The sequence below is a fragment of the Toxorhynchites rutilus genome, chromosome 3 (genome assembly GCF_029784135.1).
Source record: "Toxorhynchites rutilus septentrionalis strain SRP chromosome 3, ASM2978413v1, whole genome shotgun sequence".
Taxonomy (NCBI): Eukaryota; Metazoa; Arthropoda; class Insecta; order Diptera; family Culicidae; genus Toxorhynchites; species Toxorhynchites rutilus.
In genome coordinates this window covers 265,450,051-265,468,453 of record NC_073746.1, presented here as the reverse complement: position 1 = coordinate 265,468,453, position 18,403 = coordinate 265,450,051, and the positions used below count along the sequence as shown (strand labels likewise).

Sequence of the window (18,403 nt, the reverse complement as noted above, 5' to 3'; positions counted from 1 at the left end):
TTCTTACTTCCGTTCTACGTAAGGATAGTCCCATTTGATATCTATCATTAGGTGACATGTTTTTTTTTACGCGGATTTTCCAATTAACGCAGTTTTTTTTTACGCGGATCTTCGAATTAACGCGGTTTTTTACGCGGTTTTTTTACGAGGTACGTATCCCCCGCGTAAAAAAAAACCTGGGTGTATAACTATTGACCATTGACATCGTATTGATAGTCATCTTATGTTTGAAGAATTTTATGACTTTTGAGTCATCCTGTACTACAGTGGAGCTGTCGCATGTCAAGATATTATATAAATAAAAACAAAAAACGCTCTTTTGGTAGCCAATCGGCCGTAGTTTTGTACGTTTCGAATTTGAGGAATTTCTAGTGAAATTTAGTTTATTTTGACCTGATATTTGCGACAAATCAACAGTTTGGACGACTGTTCACATATTCTAGGGGAGGTGAACAGATATTTTTTTCAACTTCAGCAATTATTTAGCATATTTCGCATTTCGTTTTTTTTGGGGGGGGGGGTGGTGCAAAGTGGTCGTTGGAGGATCAGAGTAATGCGGGACAAAGGTGTGCACCTAACTGTTGTCGTCCAATATCTCTTGAAATAAAAGCAAATAAAATTCCGTTTGCTTACCAAATTGTAGCTATATATATTAACTTCGAAACGTAGTACAAGCATTTCTCGAGTTGTGTTTGTAATTGGACAAATACCTATTTTAATACAAAAAGACAAATGCGCACCTTTGCCCCATAGTGAGGGCAAAGACGCGCACTTATTGAATTGAACTTCTGAGATAACTTATACCAAAAATAAATGCTTTATCATCAGAAGCGGGAGAAGCATCATTACTAGAGAGTGTAGGCACCGTCCAGTAGGCAGGAGGGGGGTGTTCTTTGTTTTTTTTATGGGTGGAGAAGGATGGGTGTTATAGTTTAACATACCACGTGATAATTTTTGGGAGGAAGGAGACTGACAATATAAGATATCCGAAAATGTCCTACATTTGAAACAGAATTTGTTTTTATCAACAAACTAGCTGACCCAGCGAACTTCGTCCCACCCACAATTGATATATTGATATAAATCACTTCGAACACTCAAGTTCCCACAGAAATTATGTTTATGTACGTAATCTATACTCGCGGTATATAATTTCATTTTTGACATATAAACCTTATGCAGACTTATGTGCGATTCACATAGAACGTTACGGAAAAGAACGTCTACGTTCCGTCAACGTCTCCACCAATTCACACATGCAGTCAATGCTTCTACCAGTACCGTCACGTCAAATGTCGAACGAATGAATGTTATTCATGATGTCGCCACCTACAACAATTTTAAATTTCAATGTCCTCTTTCGAATCAGCATTCCTAGAATCAGTTCTAAATTTAGAAAAATTCAATGAAAATCATTGAGTTCAATTATTTAAATGCTTAAACCCCGTAGTTCGACCTTTATTCAACAATAATAATATATTTCTCTCAGCTAGTCGCGAAATTTGGAACTAAGAGATATGTTGGCAAGTACAGTAAGTTACTTATAATGCGACCTGCCGAGCCACCACTCATTGTCGCATTGGAGGCGATTGCGACCAGTAATTGGACATTCGTGACTGGTGGTGACTTTTGTGCTCCCGTGGCCGAGTGGTTAGCGTCCCACACTATCATGCCGGGGGTTCGATTCCCGTTCTGGCCGGGGGATTTTTCATCAAAGAAAATTCTTCCGGGTTGCACTGTGGTCACGCGTATTCCAGAGCTTGTCACTCCAGAGTGCATTTAAGGCGTGTTATTCGGCATAGAAATCTCAACCAAGTATTACTAATAAAAATGACGCAAGTAATGCTACGTTGAGAAGGCAAAAGTTCCACTGGAACGTTAGTGCCATCCAAGGAGGAAGGAGGAGGTGACTTTTAATGTTGGGCCATAATTTGGGCCCTGAACTCAATGTTTACAAAAATGTCCAATTGAAGGTAAAAATGTCCAATTAAACGTGTTGCATCAAAGGTCTATCCAATTAGCTTAATGTCGAATTAGATGTGAATTACTGTACAACCAAAATCAAAACAAAAGCCGAGACACAAAGCCCAGAGAAAAACCCAAGAAACCGTTCCGTCTCCGTCAATTATTCTTTTCTACAAATCCTGCCGGTCGTTTTCGTTGAACGTATGTTGACGGTTCGTTACGTTACATGTATTTATGTGAATGTTTTCATAATAATTGCATGGTAGAGTAACTGACGTAACGTGACGTGACGGGACGTGAACGTGACGTGAATGTTATATGTGAATTGCACTTAACACGCATCAATCCTGATACTGACTGTTTAAATCCGTGGCTCCGTTCTTGAGTTGTATCGTGAGGAACAGACACCAAATCATTTTGGTTTATATAGATGAAGTTTATAAATACATAGTTACCTTCACTTGATTTATCTGAAACTCATTGTTGAAAAAAAACAAAATTTATTTGAAGTTCATTGTGAAAACATAAACATAAACGAAACATAACCGTTATTGAATTGAATAAAAACATTTTTCATGTGAAATTCATTTTGAATTATTTTTAAGCTATTGTTTTGGAGCGCTGTTGCTTTGTTGCGCTGTTGTGGGGTTCGAAGAGACAGACGGTGGTTCCACATGAAGCTAGAAGCTCAATCTCTTCCTGCTAGTTTTGCAACTTTGTTGAATTCGTGCTGGAGGTTGTTGGCTTCCGTAAAATCGAACGCCATGCGCCATAAATCTTTGAGAGTCATACCATAGAAAACTTTGTCCAGTGGCCTGTAGATCCTCAGACTGATCACTCGTAGATACCTATCTGAACCGCACTAGGTGCTCGCTGACACATTCCAGCAGAAGTAGAAATGGCAATAAAATTAGATTCAAATCATAAATCACTTTCTGATATGAGTCTCTTTCTCAGAGTTAATTCAGAAATACCGAGGTCTGTCGCAATCCGACACTTCAGGACTCCCTCCCGAAGCCTCTGTCGGGCCATTTGAGCATTTCTGGAGTGCATTTCTTCAAATCGGTTTTCTTCTTGTGGGTCTCGTTAACAATTTTGTTGAAAACAAGCGAGCTTTTACCCCACAGCCACTGCGCACATTTGCCCCACAAGCAATTTTTGAACTAATCGAATTTTTAAAAAAAGCTCTTGAACTTTTTCACAAAAACGAATACGCACTATCGTCTACTATAGAATGAAGGTTTCCTTGACAGTGTAGTTTCGAACTTTCCAGTTATTTTAGGTAAGTAAATCGTCATCTCCAAAACTGAAAAAATAGATCAAAACATCGCAAAACTCTTTTTACCTCATAACTTTTTGCCACTTTCATGAAATGTATCTTTTTTATATGTTTGAGCTGCTGGTGTAATAATGTATCAAACGACTACACTGTTGTCGAAGTTTTATGCTCGTTTGCTTCGCATTACTCTACTACTGACTGATATACCTTATCACCTTCTGCTCTTAAAGGAGTCCCTTTTGTGGTTTTGAGCCAGGAAAAATATGCAACCCCAACCAAAACCAAGCCTTATTTTGAAAAACGTTATGTGTTTCCTACTACGTTTTTGTACGTATGAAAAAATTTCAATTACGATTCTAGGTAAATAGGCCTAGCTCATTTCATACATGTACCTACTATTTCAATAATGATTTAAGCAAATTTGGCTAAGGAAACATGCATAAATCTATCTCTTCTAGCGTGATATGTGCGAGTGAGACTACTTTGCCCCCCACAGGTGACCACTTTACCTCCTTACTAAAAAAATGCTCGATTTTTCAACCTTTTTTCCAATAATGAAAAATGTACTATTTTCAATTTTCATAATGAAAACCGCTTACTATCTTGAGCTACAATATTCTTCGAAGAACGGGAATTTTAGTGGTATGTGGACACAGGAAATGGGCATGTTCCTTAGGGTGACCACATTCACCCGCCCCCCCTTCCCCTATGAGTAAATTTTCACACATTAGCACATACATTCGCCATTCTTAGAGAAATAAAAACCATTATTCTGAAAACAGATAGCAAATCTTTCAACTCACATATGACACTATGACTTCATCTAAATAAAATGTTCCGAAAATGTTGCCACGGCCCGTTAACCCCGGAAACACTGCCTTGTAAATTCACTTTATTGCACTTTATTATGGGCCCTATTCCAGAAAACGAGACAAGCAATTCGTCTCGTCTCGTCTCGGTTTCAGTCACTGTCGAGACGAGCAAAATATCCAATTCCAGTACACGAGTTTCATTGAAATGTTTTATTTGGTAGACTGGAGAGACTTCAGTCAGTTTTACTCGGTATGATCAGTGATGTCAGATGAGAAGACATGTTTTTGTTTTGAGAAAAACAACAAACAGTTTTAAAATTGAACAATCGATACTCTTTTCTCAGTGCCAAAATATTGAAAAAAAACATAACAAAAAGGAATAAGTTTCATATATATTTTGGTTCCATTGATATTTTTCCTAGAGCATATGGGTTCATCACTCAGACGTTTTGTTATTATGGATTTATTGGGGGCAATGTTTGTTCACCTAATCAACGATTTATCAAGAAAAGTTTTAAATCTATATATACTATCTATTTTATTCTTATATACTATATACTTATACTATCTATTATATTCTAATCTATCTATAAAATCTATAAATATATATATATATATATATATATATATATATATATATATATATATATATATATATATATATAAAGAAGTCAATATGTGAAGACCCTTTTCGTGCTGTGTTAATATATTTAAAACATCTTGCATCCCTGGATATGAGTTCAATGTTTACAGTTCACGATCGACCCAGACGCTCCCGTAGGACTCGCTCGCGATCGAAGACTCGCTCTTCTTCAAGAAGTACGGAAAAACATCGCTCCAAAAGTCGATCTTTATCCAAAACAAGAAGTTGTTCGAGTTCGCGTACCGGTAGAAAGCCCGGGAATGGCTCAGCTTCACCTGCAGCTGAAAAACAACAGGTAAAAAAGCAGCGACGAAATGCTTTTTCAAAATCGCCGGAAGGCGAATTGGAGAAGTCAAGGCAGGCTAGAAAGAGCTCTCAACATAGACGAAATAAATCTAATTCGGAGACATTCGACCGGAAGCGGAAATCGCATTCTGTAGAGAATGCTAAATATCCATCGTCTAAGCAACGCGATAGAAGAAATGATTTGTAAGGATTGTTACAATTTTTGTTTGTTCGCAAAAGGTGTGCACCGAACTCTGCTGAATTACGGTGGGATTATAGCCTAAGCGTAAAGTGGTTAAATGCATTGCAGAGAATTAAAGGCTCTAAGCTTTTCCAAGTAATATACCTTCTTCACTGGTATTTATCCGAAATAAAACCTACAAGCACAATCATGCTGAAGACTGTTTTCGAAGCAAATGTTATCAGTTTTCTTATGAACATGGGTCAATGGTATCAGGAGGTATGGATAACATGCAAAACATATCCCCCTTGTTTTGTGTTGGCGAATAACTTGAGATGACTCGAGTTGTAATATTCCCGGAGGTGAATGATTTGACTATAGTTGTCATTGGGTGAGATTTGAGGGCATGTACTCTCCCGTTATCGTTCCGGGATAGAATAGAAGCTAAAAGTATGACCATTTCTAGAATAGAGCGAGTGACTTTGAAGCAAACACTTCAATCCGACACCAAACAATAGTAGATTTATCCGTTATTCATAAATTTATACTGTTACGTCTGTTACGTTTGAATGATTGATATATCGGATAGCGACAAAGTTTATGTATACCATTCAGCTCGCGTAGGTCAGTAATGTCATTCAGCTCGCGTATGTCAGTAATGTCATTCAGACCGCGAAGGAGATTGATCATATTTGTGTTTAAAAATGTTCCCGAAAAGGACCATTTCCAATTGATCCCAGGGACAGTGATCACTATAATAGAAGAAACGCTTAATTAAAAGAAGACGCACATTGCACAACAGGATGTATGCTAGGATAGAGAAATAATTGTGCTAACTTGTTCAATTGCGTTGCTTTTATTTCCTTTGCGATATTTTTCGAGAATCGCAAATACATGCATAAGACAACAAGTTTCAAGATAAAAGCGGACGATTCATTGCTATGTACAAATTTATGAAATTTGTGACAATATATTTTTTACGTTAACTCAATTTTTTTTTGGCAAAGTCTAATCAGCACGATGGTGGTTCGACGTTGTAGGTTAGAGGGTTAATTTTGTTTCCGGGTATTCACTGTCTGTCAGGTGCCCCAACTACTTTCCACGCCTTTTTTTTCTTTTGAAGCGACATCTACCGGAATCAAAACTGAAACAGTCTAAATGGTTTGCAACTCGAATCCTATGAAGAAGTTTACGATGCGATCTAATTGTAGGCGTATCACAATGGCAAAACATTGCAAGAAATCGCGTTATTAGTTTTCCCTTCAAATACACCAACATTGATCAACTTTGTCCCGGAACGCAGGACAATAACCCTTTTTTTAAGACCGCGGCATCTACAGAGTGGATTGAATTATGTACACTCTCCGATTTCTTTCACTGTTTATATTCGAATCGAAGAAAATTTTACTTGTTTTTTATACATATATTTTTCGTTTTTTGAACATAAATGAAGAATTTAGTTTTTGATTCACCCCCCTTAAGTCCTAAAATACCTTTCTCACACAAAAAAAAACTTAATTCGTTCAGGAGATGATAGACGATCAGAGTTATTGAACTTTCTTTCTGTTTCGGGCTCTGTTTGCTTTAACCCTTTAACGGGCCGTGAGAATTAGGCAAGGGATCGACTTCAATTTCAGAGAACATAATCCTTACCTTAGGAAGAACACATATTTACCTTTGAAATTTTTTTAACTATTGAAACAGTTGAAAAAAATTGGTGGCAATATAGTTGCCACGACCCGCTAACCCCAAAAACACTTCACTTTATTGCGCCTTTGGTTATGCAAAATTAAAAACAATACACCCAGGTTTTTTTTACGCGGGGGATACGTACCTCGTAAAAAAACCGCGTTAATTGGAAAATCCGCGTTAATTGGAAACTCTCCGTAAAGAAAAAAAGGTCACATAAAAATCCTCTTGAGAATCGTGATGGGGTGCGGCATACGCTTTGAGGGAGCTTGAAAGGGAGAGATATGAACTGAGAGAGAGAAGTGATGTTGCTCAGGTTTACGCGCAAAAATCGGAAAATCCGAGAAAAAAACCGCGTTAATTGGAAAATCCGAATTCGAGTAAACATTTATTGTAACTCATTAGATGAGCGATTTTAGGGGGTATGACGAAGCGAGGTGGAGTGTGACAAAGTAATTGTCCAGCCTAAGGTAAATTTTATGGTTTAAATGCTCAAAAAGGTGCGCCTGAGGGAGAGATGTGGTATTGCTCAGATTAAAAATAACATAACAAATTAATTCAAAAAAATCCAAATGTTTAATATCTTTGTTTTTTTACATTAATAGACCACAGATTCAACCAAAAACTGATAGAATGTATCGTACAATGCTTAATCGCTATCGTAGATAACACCACATCGTCGGCGTTTCAACGGGCTATCGACAGGTTGTGGTTCCTCGCCGTTTAGCTGTGCATTTTCGGTAGTTTTCTTCTCGTATTTTACCAGCTCGGTGTATCGTAGTAAACAGTGCCTTAGATCGTTACGGAAGGAGATAGCTGGCTCGATACAAGGATCGTTTGTCACAAAAAAATCAGCAAGCGTTTCACCAAGTTGCAAACCTTCCTTAATCTTGCTCTCGGTGAATTCCGTTTCCTCGTCATGATCAATATTTGCTGAATTATTCACATAATCCAGTAAATCTTCATCCTCGAAAAATGGTTCCCTTAACATTTCCACAATATCTGCGGTGGAAAAATCATTGAATCCTTCACCGCCAACAGCATGGGCTAGAAGAAGTATTTCGCCCTCTTCGTTACTTGCTGGCATCGATGAATGTACACAGTCAGGCCACAATGGCTTCCAGCAGGCATTTAACGTTGACCTCTTCAACAGTTTCACTGCAACTTCAATGGATTCTACGCATTCACGCATTGTAAAATACTTCCACGCTTCTATTATGGTCGATGCATTGCCTGTATCGATTTCATCCAAGATGTAGCGGAAGGTAGTTTTAATATAATGCCTCTTGAACGTGGCGATAATGCCCTGATCGAGCGGCTGGATTAAAGATGTTGTATTCGGGGGAAGGAATACAATTTGCACATTCGGGTGCTCGACGCGCAGATGCCCAGGAGCGTTGTCAATTACGAGAAGCACTCGAAACTCCAGTCCTTTTTTAGCAAGATAAGGTTTGACTTCCGGCACAAAGCATTCTTCTAGCCATCTCCTGAAAATCTCCTGCGTTACCCAGGCTTTTGCATTCGACATCCAATGTACCGGTAGATCATTGAAGTTTAAACACTTCATGGATCTTGGACGTAAAGATTTATGCAAAAGCAGTGGTTTCAGCATTCGATCTCCTGAGGCATTGCTACAAAAAAGCAATGTAATCCGGTCTTTAGCAACCTTGAAGCCAGATGCCGACTTTTCCGCCTTTGCCACATAGGTCCTACTCGGCATTTTTTTCCAAAACACTCCAGTCTCATCCGCGTTAAACACCTGATCGGGGTGGTACTTACCATCAACTTCGATCAACTGTTTGAACTCGGCTGGATATGATTTGGCTGCCTTCAAGTCTGCTGAAGCACTTTCGCCTTTAATCTGCACATTCCTTATCGAGTGCTTCCGAATGAACCTGTAGAACCAACCTTTGCTAGCGGAAAACTCCAGTTTCTTTTCAGAGAAAAACCGCGTTAATTGAAAAATCCGCGTAAAAAAAACCGCGTTAATTCGAAAATCCGCGTAAAAAAACCTCGTAAAAAAACCGCGTAAAAAAAACCGCGTAAAAAAAACCTGGGTGAATTTCTAGTGCAACGATACCGATTATTTCTGCGATTTACAATATTTCTAGTGCAGCGAAAAAAACTGTTTTGACGTAGGACTACGTCTTTCATTTCTATACCGGGGTGTAAAATCAAAGTTTCGAAAACGAAAGCGTTACGCCGGAGACCGAGATTGTGAGCGTTAATAGCTCCTAAACAACTGAACGAAATGGTATGATAAACACTTCATTCGAAAGATAAAATATCTACGCGTTCTATACTTGTTACTTTTTGATCCAAAAACTTGTTTCAATAGTCTTAAAATTGCTTTCAAAACAGGCTATTGAAATCACCAATCGGTATATAAGCGAGCGCCGCTCGGAAATCCACTCAGTTCTAATTGAACAGCGATTGGAGCATGTTGTCGCTGTTGTGGTGAAGCTCTTCGTTTATCATGAAAGCGTGGATGAACGGTGTCACCAAGAGCCTGTTTGTGCACCCTAGGCCAGAAGGGAATCCATCAGGAGGAGAGTGATGCCACAAACGGTTCCCCGGGAAGCTACACACACATACACGCGCGGAATTCTTTCCGTTTGGATGCCATTCAGCATTGAGAAAGTTCCGGAAAGATCTAATCATTTCTGGAAAATAATCTGCCAGTTCCTTTGGGAATTCAAAAATACATTCATGTGAAAGAGTTTATTTGAATGTTTTCTATCCATGTAACACTGTGACCAAATATGTTTCAATCAAGTGCTATTAACAGGTGGTTATCAAATTAGTATTAACCACTGGTGGGCTTCCAGTATTGAGGAAAATGTGGAAATATCTAATCGTTACTGAAAATAATCTGCCAGTTCCTCTGGGAATTTAAAATTACATTCATGTGAAAGAGTTTATTTGAATGTTTTCTATCCATGTAACACTGTGGCCAAATACATTTGGTTTTGTGATTTTTCAATCAATCGCAATTAACAGGATAGCTTCTGAAGATTATTCTTCCCCATCAGTAGGATATTTCCGTATCCAATATTGTATGCGCCCGCAATCGATTATTGCTCAGTCGCCAAAAGTTCCGAGCTCAGAGAGTGCATTCCCCTCTAGTTTGCCTTCCAAATTGCCATCGTAAACCACACCTTCTCTCGATTCAATCACACACAAAAAGCATACTTAAGCGATATTCTGGTGGTGAGACACATTCATTTTTCGTGAGGACATCGACAAAACAACATCGTTGCCTAACGTGCTGGAGGAGGTGGACGGCGAAGGATCGACACATACACGCGCAGAATTCTTGCCGTTTGGATGCCATTCAGCATCGAGAAAGTTCCGGAAAGATCTAATCATTGCTGGAAAATGATCTGCCAGTTCCTCTGGGAATTTAAAAATACATTCATGTGAAAGAGTTTATTTGAATGTTTTCTATCCATGTAACACTGTGACCAAATATTTTTCAATCAAGTACTATTAACAGGTGGTTATCGAGTTAGTATTAACCACTGGTGGGCTTCCAGTATCGAGGAAAATGTGGAAATATTTAATCGTTACTGAAAATAATCTGCCAGTTCCTCTGGGAATTTAAAAATACATTCATGTGAAAGAGTTTATTTTAATGTTTTCTATCCATGTAACACTGTGACCAAATACATTTGGTTTTGTGATTTTTCAATCAATCGCAATTAACAGGATAGCTTCTGAAGATTATTCTTCCCCATCAGTAGGATATTTCCGTATCCAATATTGTATGCGCCCGCAATCGATTATTGCTCAGTCGCCGAAAGTTCCGAGCTCAGAGAGTTCATTCCCCTCTAGTTTGCCTTCCAAATTGCCATCGTAAACCACACCTTCTCTCGATTCAATCACACACAAAAAGCATACTTAAGCGATATTCTGGTGGTGAGACACATTCATTTTTCGTGAGGACATCGACAAGACAACATCGTTGCCTAACGTGCTGGAGGAGGTGGACGGCGAAGGGTCGACACATACAAGCGCAGAATTCTTGCCGTTTGGATGCCATTCAGCATCGAGAAAGTTCCGGAAAGATCTAATCATTGCTGGAAAATAATCTGCCAGTTCCTCTGGGAATTCAAAAATACATTCATGTGAAAGAGTTTATTTGAATGTTTTCTATCCATGTAACACTGTGACCAAATATTTTTCAATCAAGTACTATTAACAGGTGGTTATCGAGTTAGTATTAACCACTGGTGGGCTTCCAGTATCGAGGAAAATGTGGAAATATCTAATCGTTGCCGGAAAATAATCTGCCAGTTCCCCTTGGAATTGAAAATTACATTCAAGCGAAAGAGTTTATTTTAATGTTTTTTATCCATAAAATATCCATATAATACATTTGGGTTTGTGATTTGTCAATAAAGTACAGTTAGTAGGTTAGCTTCTGAAGATTATTCTTCAGAACAAGGTTTTTCGTATCCTATATTGGATGCATACAACCTTGTGCCTCCAACGTAACGCTCTCGTTTTCGAAGTCCCCCAAATATTCATTTATTCATTCATTCAGAATGAATTTAGATTCAACTTCAAACAAATGATCTCTAAATCAACGATAGTCCTACGTCACCCTTGCGGTTATACCATACATATAACCCACTTCCTGTTTTTTATATAGAGTTTTAAAAGAGAAAATAAAAAGGTGATTTTTTCATCAAATACACCATTTATTTTATTGAAAAAACTACATGGCCTTACACAATAGATCCCAAATAGTACGAATACAGTGAAAACTTTTTCAACTTGTTGCATTTTCAACGAAATTAAACAAAATTTCCGGCAGCGCTCTAAAATCGTGGTTTTGATACATAAAAATGACTCCCAAATTAATATCGTACATTTTTAGCAGCCCAAAAAAATTGGAGCATTGCCAAATACCTTTAGAAGATTTTGGCTAAGTAAAATATTGAAATAATATTCCAAGTGCAGCGAAAAGAATTTGTTGGTGGCAATATAGTTGCCAGTACCCGTTAAAGGGTTAAAATGGTTCTATTTTCAAAAAACTCAAGCTTTGACCGCTTTGCGCCACTTTTCCTTAAGTCCGATTGAGCTGAAATTTTACGTATGGTGTTTTTTCGAGGTGGTGAACATTAGAAATTTTAGGGTCGATTTTTTCCCATACATTCATTGACACCCTAATATACAGCCATTCCATGCCAAACGGATATAGTGGTTCTCAGATTTTCGTCATAAGTGGTTCTTTATCGCAAAACATTCGACCCGTATTTTTTATTTTTTACCTGGGAGACCATTTCTATTTTTGGGTGGCCTGAAAAAGAAATTTTTCAGCTTTTTCCCAAAAATGACTTTTTTCAAAAATGCATAACTTTTGAACCACTGAACCGATTTAGATGATCGACATACAAATTGAAGCCAACTGCAACAGTTGAAAACGTACATTGCTTATGCAATACTAGTTTAGCCGTGAAAAAAATTTTGAAGATAAAGGCGGATCAGAAGAATACCGATACTTTCAATCAACAAGGTGAACAAACACATCAAACAAACTAGACGATTCGACTGATTCTTCGACGGGCGCGGCCAAACGGTCGTCGAGCCAGACAAGTTAACAAAAGGTCATTGGCTTCAATTTGTATGTCGATCATCTAAATCGGTTCAGTGGTTCAAAAGTTATGCATTTTTGAAAAAAGTCATTTTTGGGAAAAAGCTGAAAAATTTCTTTTTCAGGCCACCCAAAAATAGAAATGGTCTCCCAGGTAAAAAATAAAAAATACGGGTCGAATGTTTTGCGATAAAGAACCACTTATGACGAAAATCTGAGAACCACTATATCCGTTTGGCATGGAATGGCTGTATATTAGGGTGTCAATGAATGTATGGGAAAAAATCGACCCTAAAATTTCTAAAAGTTACCATATACAAAATGTTCACCACCTCGAAAAAACACCATACGTAAAATTTCAGCTCAATCGGACTTAAGGAAGAGTGGCGCAAAGCGGTCAAAGCTTGAGTTTTTTGAAAATAGAACCATTTTAACCCTTTAACGGGTACTGGCAACTATATTGCCACCAACAAATTCTTTTCGCTGCACTTGGAATATTATTTCAATATTTTACTTAGCCAAAATCTTCTAAAGGTATTTGGCAATGCTCCAATTTTTTTGGGCTGCTAAAAATGTACGATATTAATTTGGGAGTCATTTTTATGTATCAAAACCACGATTTTAGAGCGCTGCCGGAAATTTTGTTTAATTTCGTTGAAAATGCAACAAGTTGAAAAAGTTTTCACTGTATTCGTACTATTTGGGATCTATTGTGTAAGGCCATGTAGTTTTTTCAATAAAATAAATGGTGTATTTGATGAAAAAATCACCTTTTTATTTTCTCTTTTAAAACTCTATATAAAAAAACAGTTTTTTTCGCTGCACTAGAAATATTGTAAATCGCAGAAATAATCGGTATCGTTGCACTAGAAATACACCCAGGTTTTTTTTTACGCGGTTTTTTTACGAGGTTTTTTTTACGCGGATTTTCGAATTAACGCGGTTTTTTTTACGCGGATTTTTCAATTAACGCGGTTTTTCTCTGAAAAGAAACTGGAGTTTTCCGCTAGCAAAGGTTGGTTCTACAGGTTCATTCGGAAGCACTCGATAAGGAATGTGCAGATTAAAGGCGAAAGTGCATCAGCAGACTTGAAGGCAGCCAAATCATATCCAGCCGAGTTCAAACAGTTGATCGAAGTTGATGGTAAGTACCACCCCGATCAGGTGTTTAATGCGGATGAGACTGGAGTGTTTTGGAAAAAAATGCCGAGTAGGACCTATGTGGCAAAGGCGGAAAAGTCGGCATCTGGCTTCAAGGTTGCTAAAGACCGGATTACATTGCTTTTTTGTAGCAATGCCTCAGGAGATCGAATGCTGAAACCACTGCTTTTGCATAAATCTTTACGCCCAAGATCCATGAAGTGTTTAAACTTCAATGATCTACCGGTACATTGGATGTCGAATGCAAAAGCCTGGGTAACGCAGGAGATTTTCAGGAGATGGCTAGAAGAATGCTTTGTGCCGGAAGTCAAACCTTATCTTGCTAAAAAAGGACTGGAGTTTCGAGTGCTTCTCGTAATTGACAACGCTCCTGGGCATCTGCGCGTCGAGCACCCGAATGTGCAAATTGTATTCCTTCCCCCGAATACAACATCTTTAATCCAGCCGCTCGATCAGGGCATTATCGCCACGTTCAAGAGGCATTATATTAAAACTACCTTCCGCTACATCTTGGATGAAATCGATACAGGCAATGCATCGACCATAATAGAAGCGTGGAAGTATTTTACAATGCGTGAATGCGTAGAATCCATTGAAGTTGCAGTGAAACTGTTGAAGAGGTCAACGTTAAATGCCTGCTGGAAGCCATTGTGGCCTGACTGTGTACATTCATCGATGCCAGCAAGTAACGAAGAGGGCGAAATACTTCTTCTAGCCCATGCTGTTGGCGGTGAAGAATTCAATGATTTTTCCACCGCAGATATTGTGGAAATGTTAAGGGAACCATTTTTCGAGGATGAAGATTTACTGGATTATGTGAATAATTCAGCAAATATTGATCATGACGAGGAAACGGAATTCACCGAGAGCAAGATTAAGGAAGGTTTGCAACTTGGTGAAACGCTTGCTGATTTTTTTGTGACAAACGATCCTTGTATCGAGCCAGCTATCTCCTTCCGTAACGATCTAAGGCACTGTTTACTACGATACACCGAGCTGGTAAAATACGAGAAGAAAACTACCGAAAATGAACAGCTAAACGGCGAGGAACCACAACCTGTCGATAGCCCGTTGAAACGCCGACGATGTGGTGTTATCTACGATAGCGATTAAGCATTGTACGATACATTCTATCAGTTTTTGGTTGAATCTGTGTTCTATTAATTTAAAAAAACAAAGATATTAAACATTTGGATTTTTTTGAATTAATTTGTTATGTTATTTTTAATCTGAGCAATACCACATCTCTCCCTCAGGCGCACCTTTTTGAGCATTTAAACCATAAAATTTACCTTAGGCTGGACAATTACTTTGTCACACTCCACCTCGCTTCGTCATACCCCCTAAAATCGCTCATCTAATGAGTTACAATAAATGTTTACTCGAATTCGGATTTTCCAATTAACGCGGTTTTTTTCTCGGATTTTCCGATTTTTGCGCGTAAACCTGAGCAATATCACTTCTCTCTCTCAGTTCATATCTCTCCCTTTCAAGCTCCCTCAAAGCGTATGCCGCACCCCATCACGATTCTCAAGAGGATTTTTATGTGACCTTTTTTTCTTTACGGAGAGTTTCCAATTAACGCGGATTTTCCAATTAACGCGGTTTTTTTACGAGGTACGTATCCCCCGCGTAAAAAAAACCTGGGTGTATTGTTTTTAATTTTGCATAACCAAAGGCGCAATAAAGTGAAGTGTTTTTGGGGTTAGCGGGTCGTGGCAACTATATTGCCACCAATTTTTTTCAACTGTTTCAATAGTTAAAAAAAATTCAAAGGTAAATATGTGTTCTTCCTAAGGTAAGGATTATGTTCTCTGAAATTGAAGTCGATCCCTTGCCTAATTCTCACGGCCCGTTAAAGGGTTAAAGCAAACAGAGCCCGAAACAGAAAGAAAGTTCAATAACTCTGATCGTCTATCATCTCCTGAACGAATTAAGTTTTTTGACGTAGGACTACGTCTTTCATTTCTATACCGGGGTGTAAAATCAAAGTTTCGAAAACGAAAGCGTTACGTTGGAGACCGAGATTTTGAGCGTTAATAGCTCCTAAACAACTGAACGAAATGGCATGATAAACACTTCATTCGAAAGACAAAATGTCTACGCGTTCTGTACTTGTTACTTTTTGATCCAAAAGCTTGTTTCAATAGTCCTAAAATTGCTTTCAAAACAGACTATTGAAATCACCAATTGGTATATAAGCGAGCGCCGCTCGGAAATCCACTCAGTTCTAATTGAACAGCGATTGGAGCATGTTGTCGCTGTTGTGGTGAAGCTCTTCATTTATCATGAAAGCGCGGATGAACGGTGTCACCAAGAGCCTGTTTGTGCACCTTAGGCCAGAAGGGAATCCATCAGGAGGAGAGTGATGCCACAAACGGTTCCCCGGGAAGACATCGCTACACAACAGGTGGTTATCGAGTTAGTATTAACCACTGGTGGGCTTCCAGTATCGAGGAAAATGTGGAAATATCTAATCGTTACTGAAAATAATCTGCCAGTTCCTCTGGGAATTCAAAAATACATTCATGTGAAAAAGTTTATTTGAATGTTTTCTATCCATGTAACACTGTGACCAAATATGTTTCAAACAAGTGCTATTAACAGATGTTTATCGAGTTAGCATTAACCACTGGTGGGCTTCCAGTATCGAGGAAAATGTGGAAATATCTAATCGTTACTGAAAATAATCTGCCAGTTCCTCTGGGAATTCAAAAATACATTCATGTGAAAAAGTTTATTTGAATGTTTTCTATCCATGTAACACTGTGACCAAATACATTTGGTTTTGTGGTTTTTCAATCAATCGCAATTAACAGGATAGCTTCTGAAGATTATTCTTCCCCATCAGTAGGATATTTCCGTATTCAATATTGTATGCGCCCGCAATCGATTATTGCTCAGTCGCCGAAAGTTTCGAGCTCAGAGAGTTCATTCCCCTCTAGTATGCCTTCCAAATTGCCATCGTAAACCACACCTTCTCTCGATTCAATCACACACAAAAAGCATACTTAAGCGATATTCTGGTGGTGAGACACATTAATTTTTCGTGAGGACATCGACAAGACAACATCGTTGCCTAACGTGCTGGAGGAGGTGGACGGCGAAGGATCGACACATACACGCACAGAATTCTTTCCGTTTGGATGCCATTCAGCATCGAGAAAGTTCCGGAAAGATCTAATCATTGCTGGGAAATAGTCAGCCAGTTCCTCTGGGAATTTAAAAATACATTCATGTGAAAGAGTTTATTTGAATGTTTTCTATTCATGTAACACTGTGACCAAATATTTTTCAATCAAGTACTATTAACAGGTGGTTATCGAGTTAGTATTAACCACTGGTGGGCCAGCCCAGTATCGAGGAAAATGTGGAAATATCTAATCGTTACTGAAAATAATCTGCCAGTTCCTCTGGGAATTTAAAATTACATTCATGTGAAAGAGTTTATTTTAATGTTTTCTATCCATAAAATATCCATATAATACATTTGGGTTTGTGATTTGTCAATCAAGTACAGTTAGCAGGTTAGCTTCTGAAGATTATTCTTCAGAACAAGGTTTTTCGTATCCTATATTGGATGCATAAAACCTTGTGCCTCCAACGTAACGCTCTCGTTTTCGAAGTCTCCCAAATATTCATTTATTAATTCATTCAGAATGGATTTAGATTCAACTTCAAACAAATGTTCTCTAAATCAACGATAGTCCTACGTCACCCTTGCGGTTATACCATAGATATAACCCACTTCCTGTTTTTTTGTGTGAGAAAGGTATTTTAGGACTTAAGGGGGGTGAATCAAAAACTAAATTCTTCATTTATGTTCAAAAAACGAAAAATATATGTATAAAAAACAAGTAAAATTTTCTTCGATTCGAATATAAACAGTGAAAGAAATCGGAGAGTGTACATAATTCAATCCACTCTGTAGATGCCGCGGTCTTAAAAAAAGGGTTATTGTCCTGCGTTCCGGGACAAAGTTGATCAATGTTGGTGTATTTGAAGGGAAAACTAATAACGCGATTTCTTGCAATGTTTTGCCATTGTGATACGCCTACAATTAGATCGCATCGTAAACTTCTTCATAGGATTCGAGTTGCAAACCATTTAGACTGTTTCAGTTTTGATTCCGGTAGATGTCGCTTCAAAAGAAAAAAAAGGCGTGGAAAGTAGTTGGGGCACCTGACAGACAGTGAATACCCGGAAACAAAAATAAACCCTCTAACCTACAACGTCGACCCACCATCGTGCTGATTAGACTTTGCCAAAAAAAAATTGAGTTAACGTAAAAAATATATTGTCACAAATTTCATAAATTTGTACATAGCAATGAATCGTCCGCTTTTATCTTGAAACTTGTTGTCTTATGCATGTATTTGCGATTCTCGAAAAATATCGCAAAGGAAATAAAAGCAACGCAATTGAACAAGTTAGCACAATTATTTCTCTATCCTAGCATACATCCTGTTGTGCAATGTGCGTCTTCTTTTAATTAAGCGTTTCTTCTATTATAGTGATCACTGTCCCTGGGATCAATTGGAAATGGTCCTTTTCGGGAACATTTTTAAACACAAATATGATCAATCTCCTTCGCGGTCTGAATGACATTACTGACATACGCGAGCTGAATGACATTACTGACCTACGCGAGCTGAATGGTATACATAAACTTTGTCGCTATCCGATATATCAATCATTCAAACGTAACAGACGTAACAGTATAAATTTATGAATAACGGATAAATCTACTATTGTTTGGTGTCGGATTGAAGTGTTTGCTTCAAAGTCA

General features: G+C 38.2%; 2 protein-coding genes across 2 annotated transcripts; one reads left to right on the top strand and one right to left on the bottom strand.

Annotated features, from left to right (window-relative positions):
* Positions 1-7,503: 7,503 nt before the first annotated feature.
* Positions 7,504-12,142, bottom strand: LOC129774194 (tigger transposable element-derived protein 1-like). The gene is made up of 2 exons (XM_055777899.1): positions 12,131-12,142; positions 7,504-8,787 (listed from the first exon to the last, which is right to left on the bottom strand). The coding sequence occupies exons 1-2, from the start codon at positions 12,140-12,142 to the stop codon at positions 7,504-7,506; spliced, it is 1,296 nt and encodes a 431-aa protein (XP_055633874.1).
* A 453-nt stretch (positions 12,143-12,595) lies between these two features.
* On the top strand, positions 12,596-14,727 carry LOC129774193 (tigger transposable element-derived protein 1-like). Its single transcript, XM_055777898.1, has 2 exons — positions 12,596-12,607; positions 13,444-14,727. The coding sequence occupies exons 1-2, from the start codon at positions 12,596-12,598 to the stop codon at positions 14,725-14,727; spliced, it is 1,296 nt and encodes a 431-aa protein (XP_055633873.1).
* Positions 14,728-18,403: the final 3,676 nt, after the last annotated feature.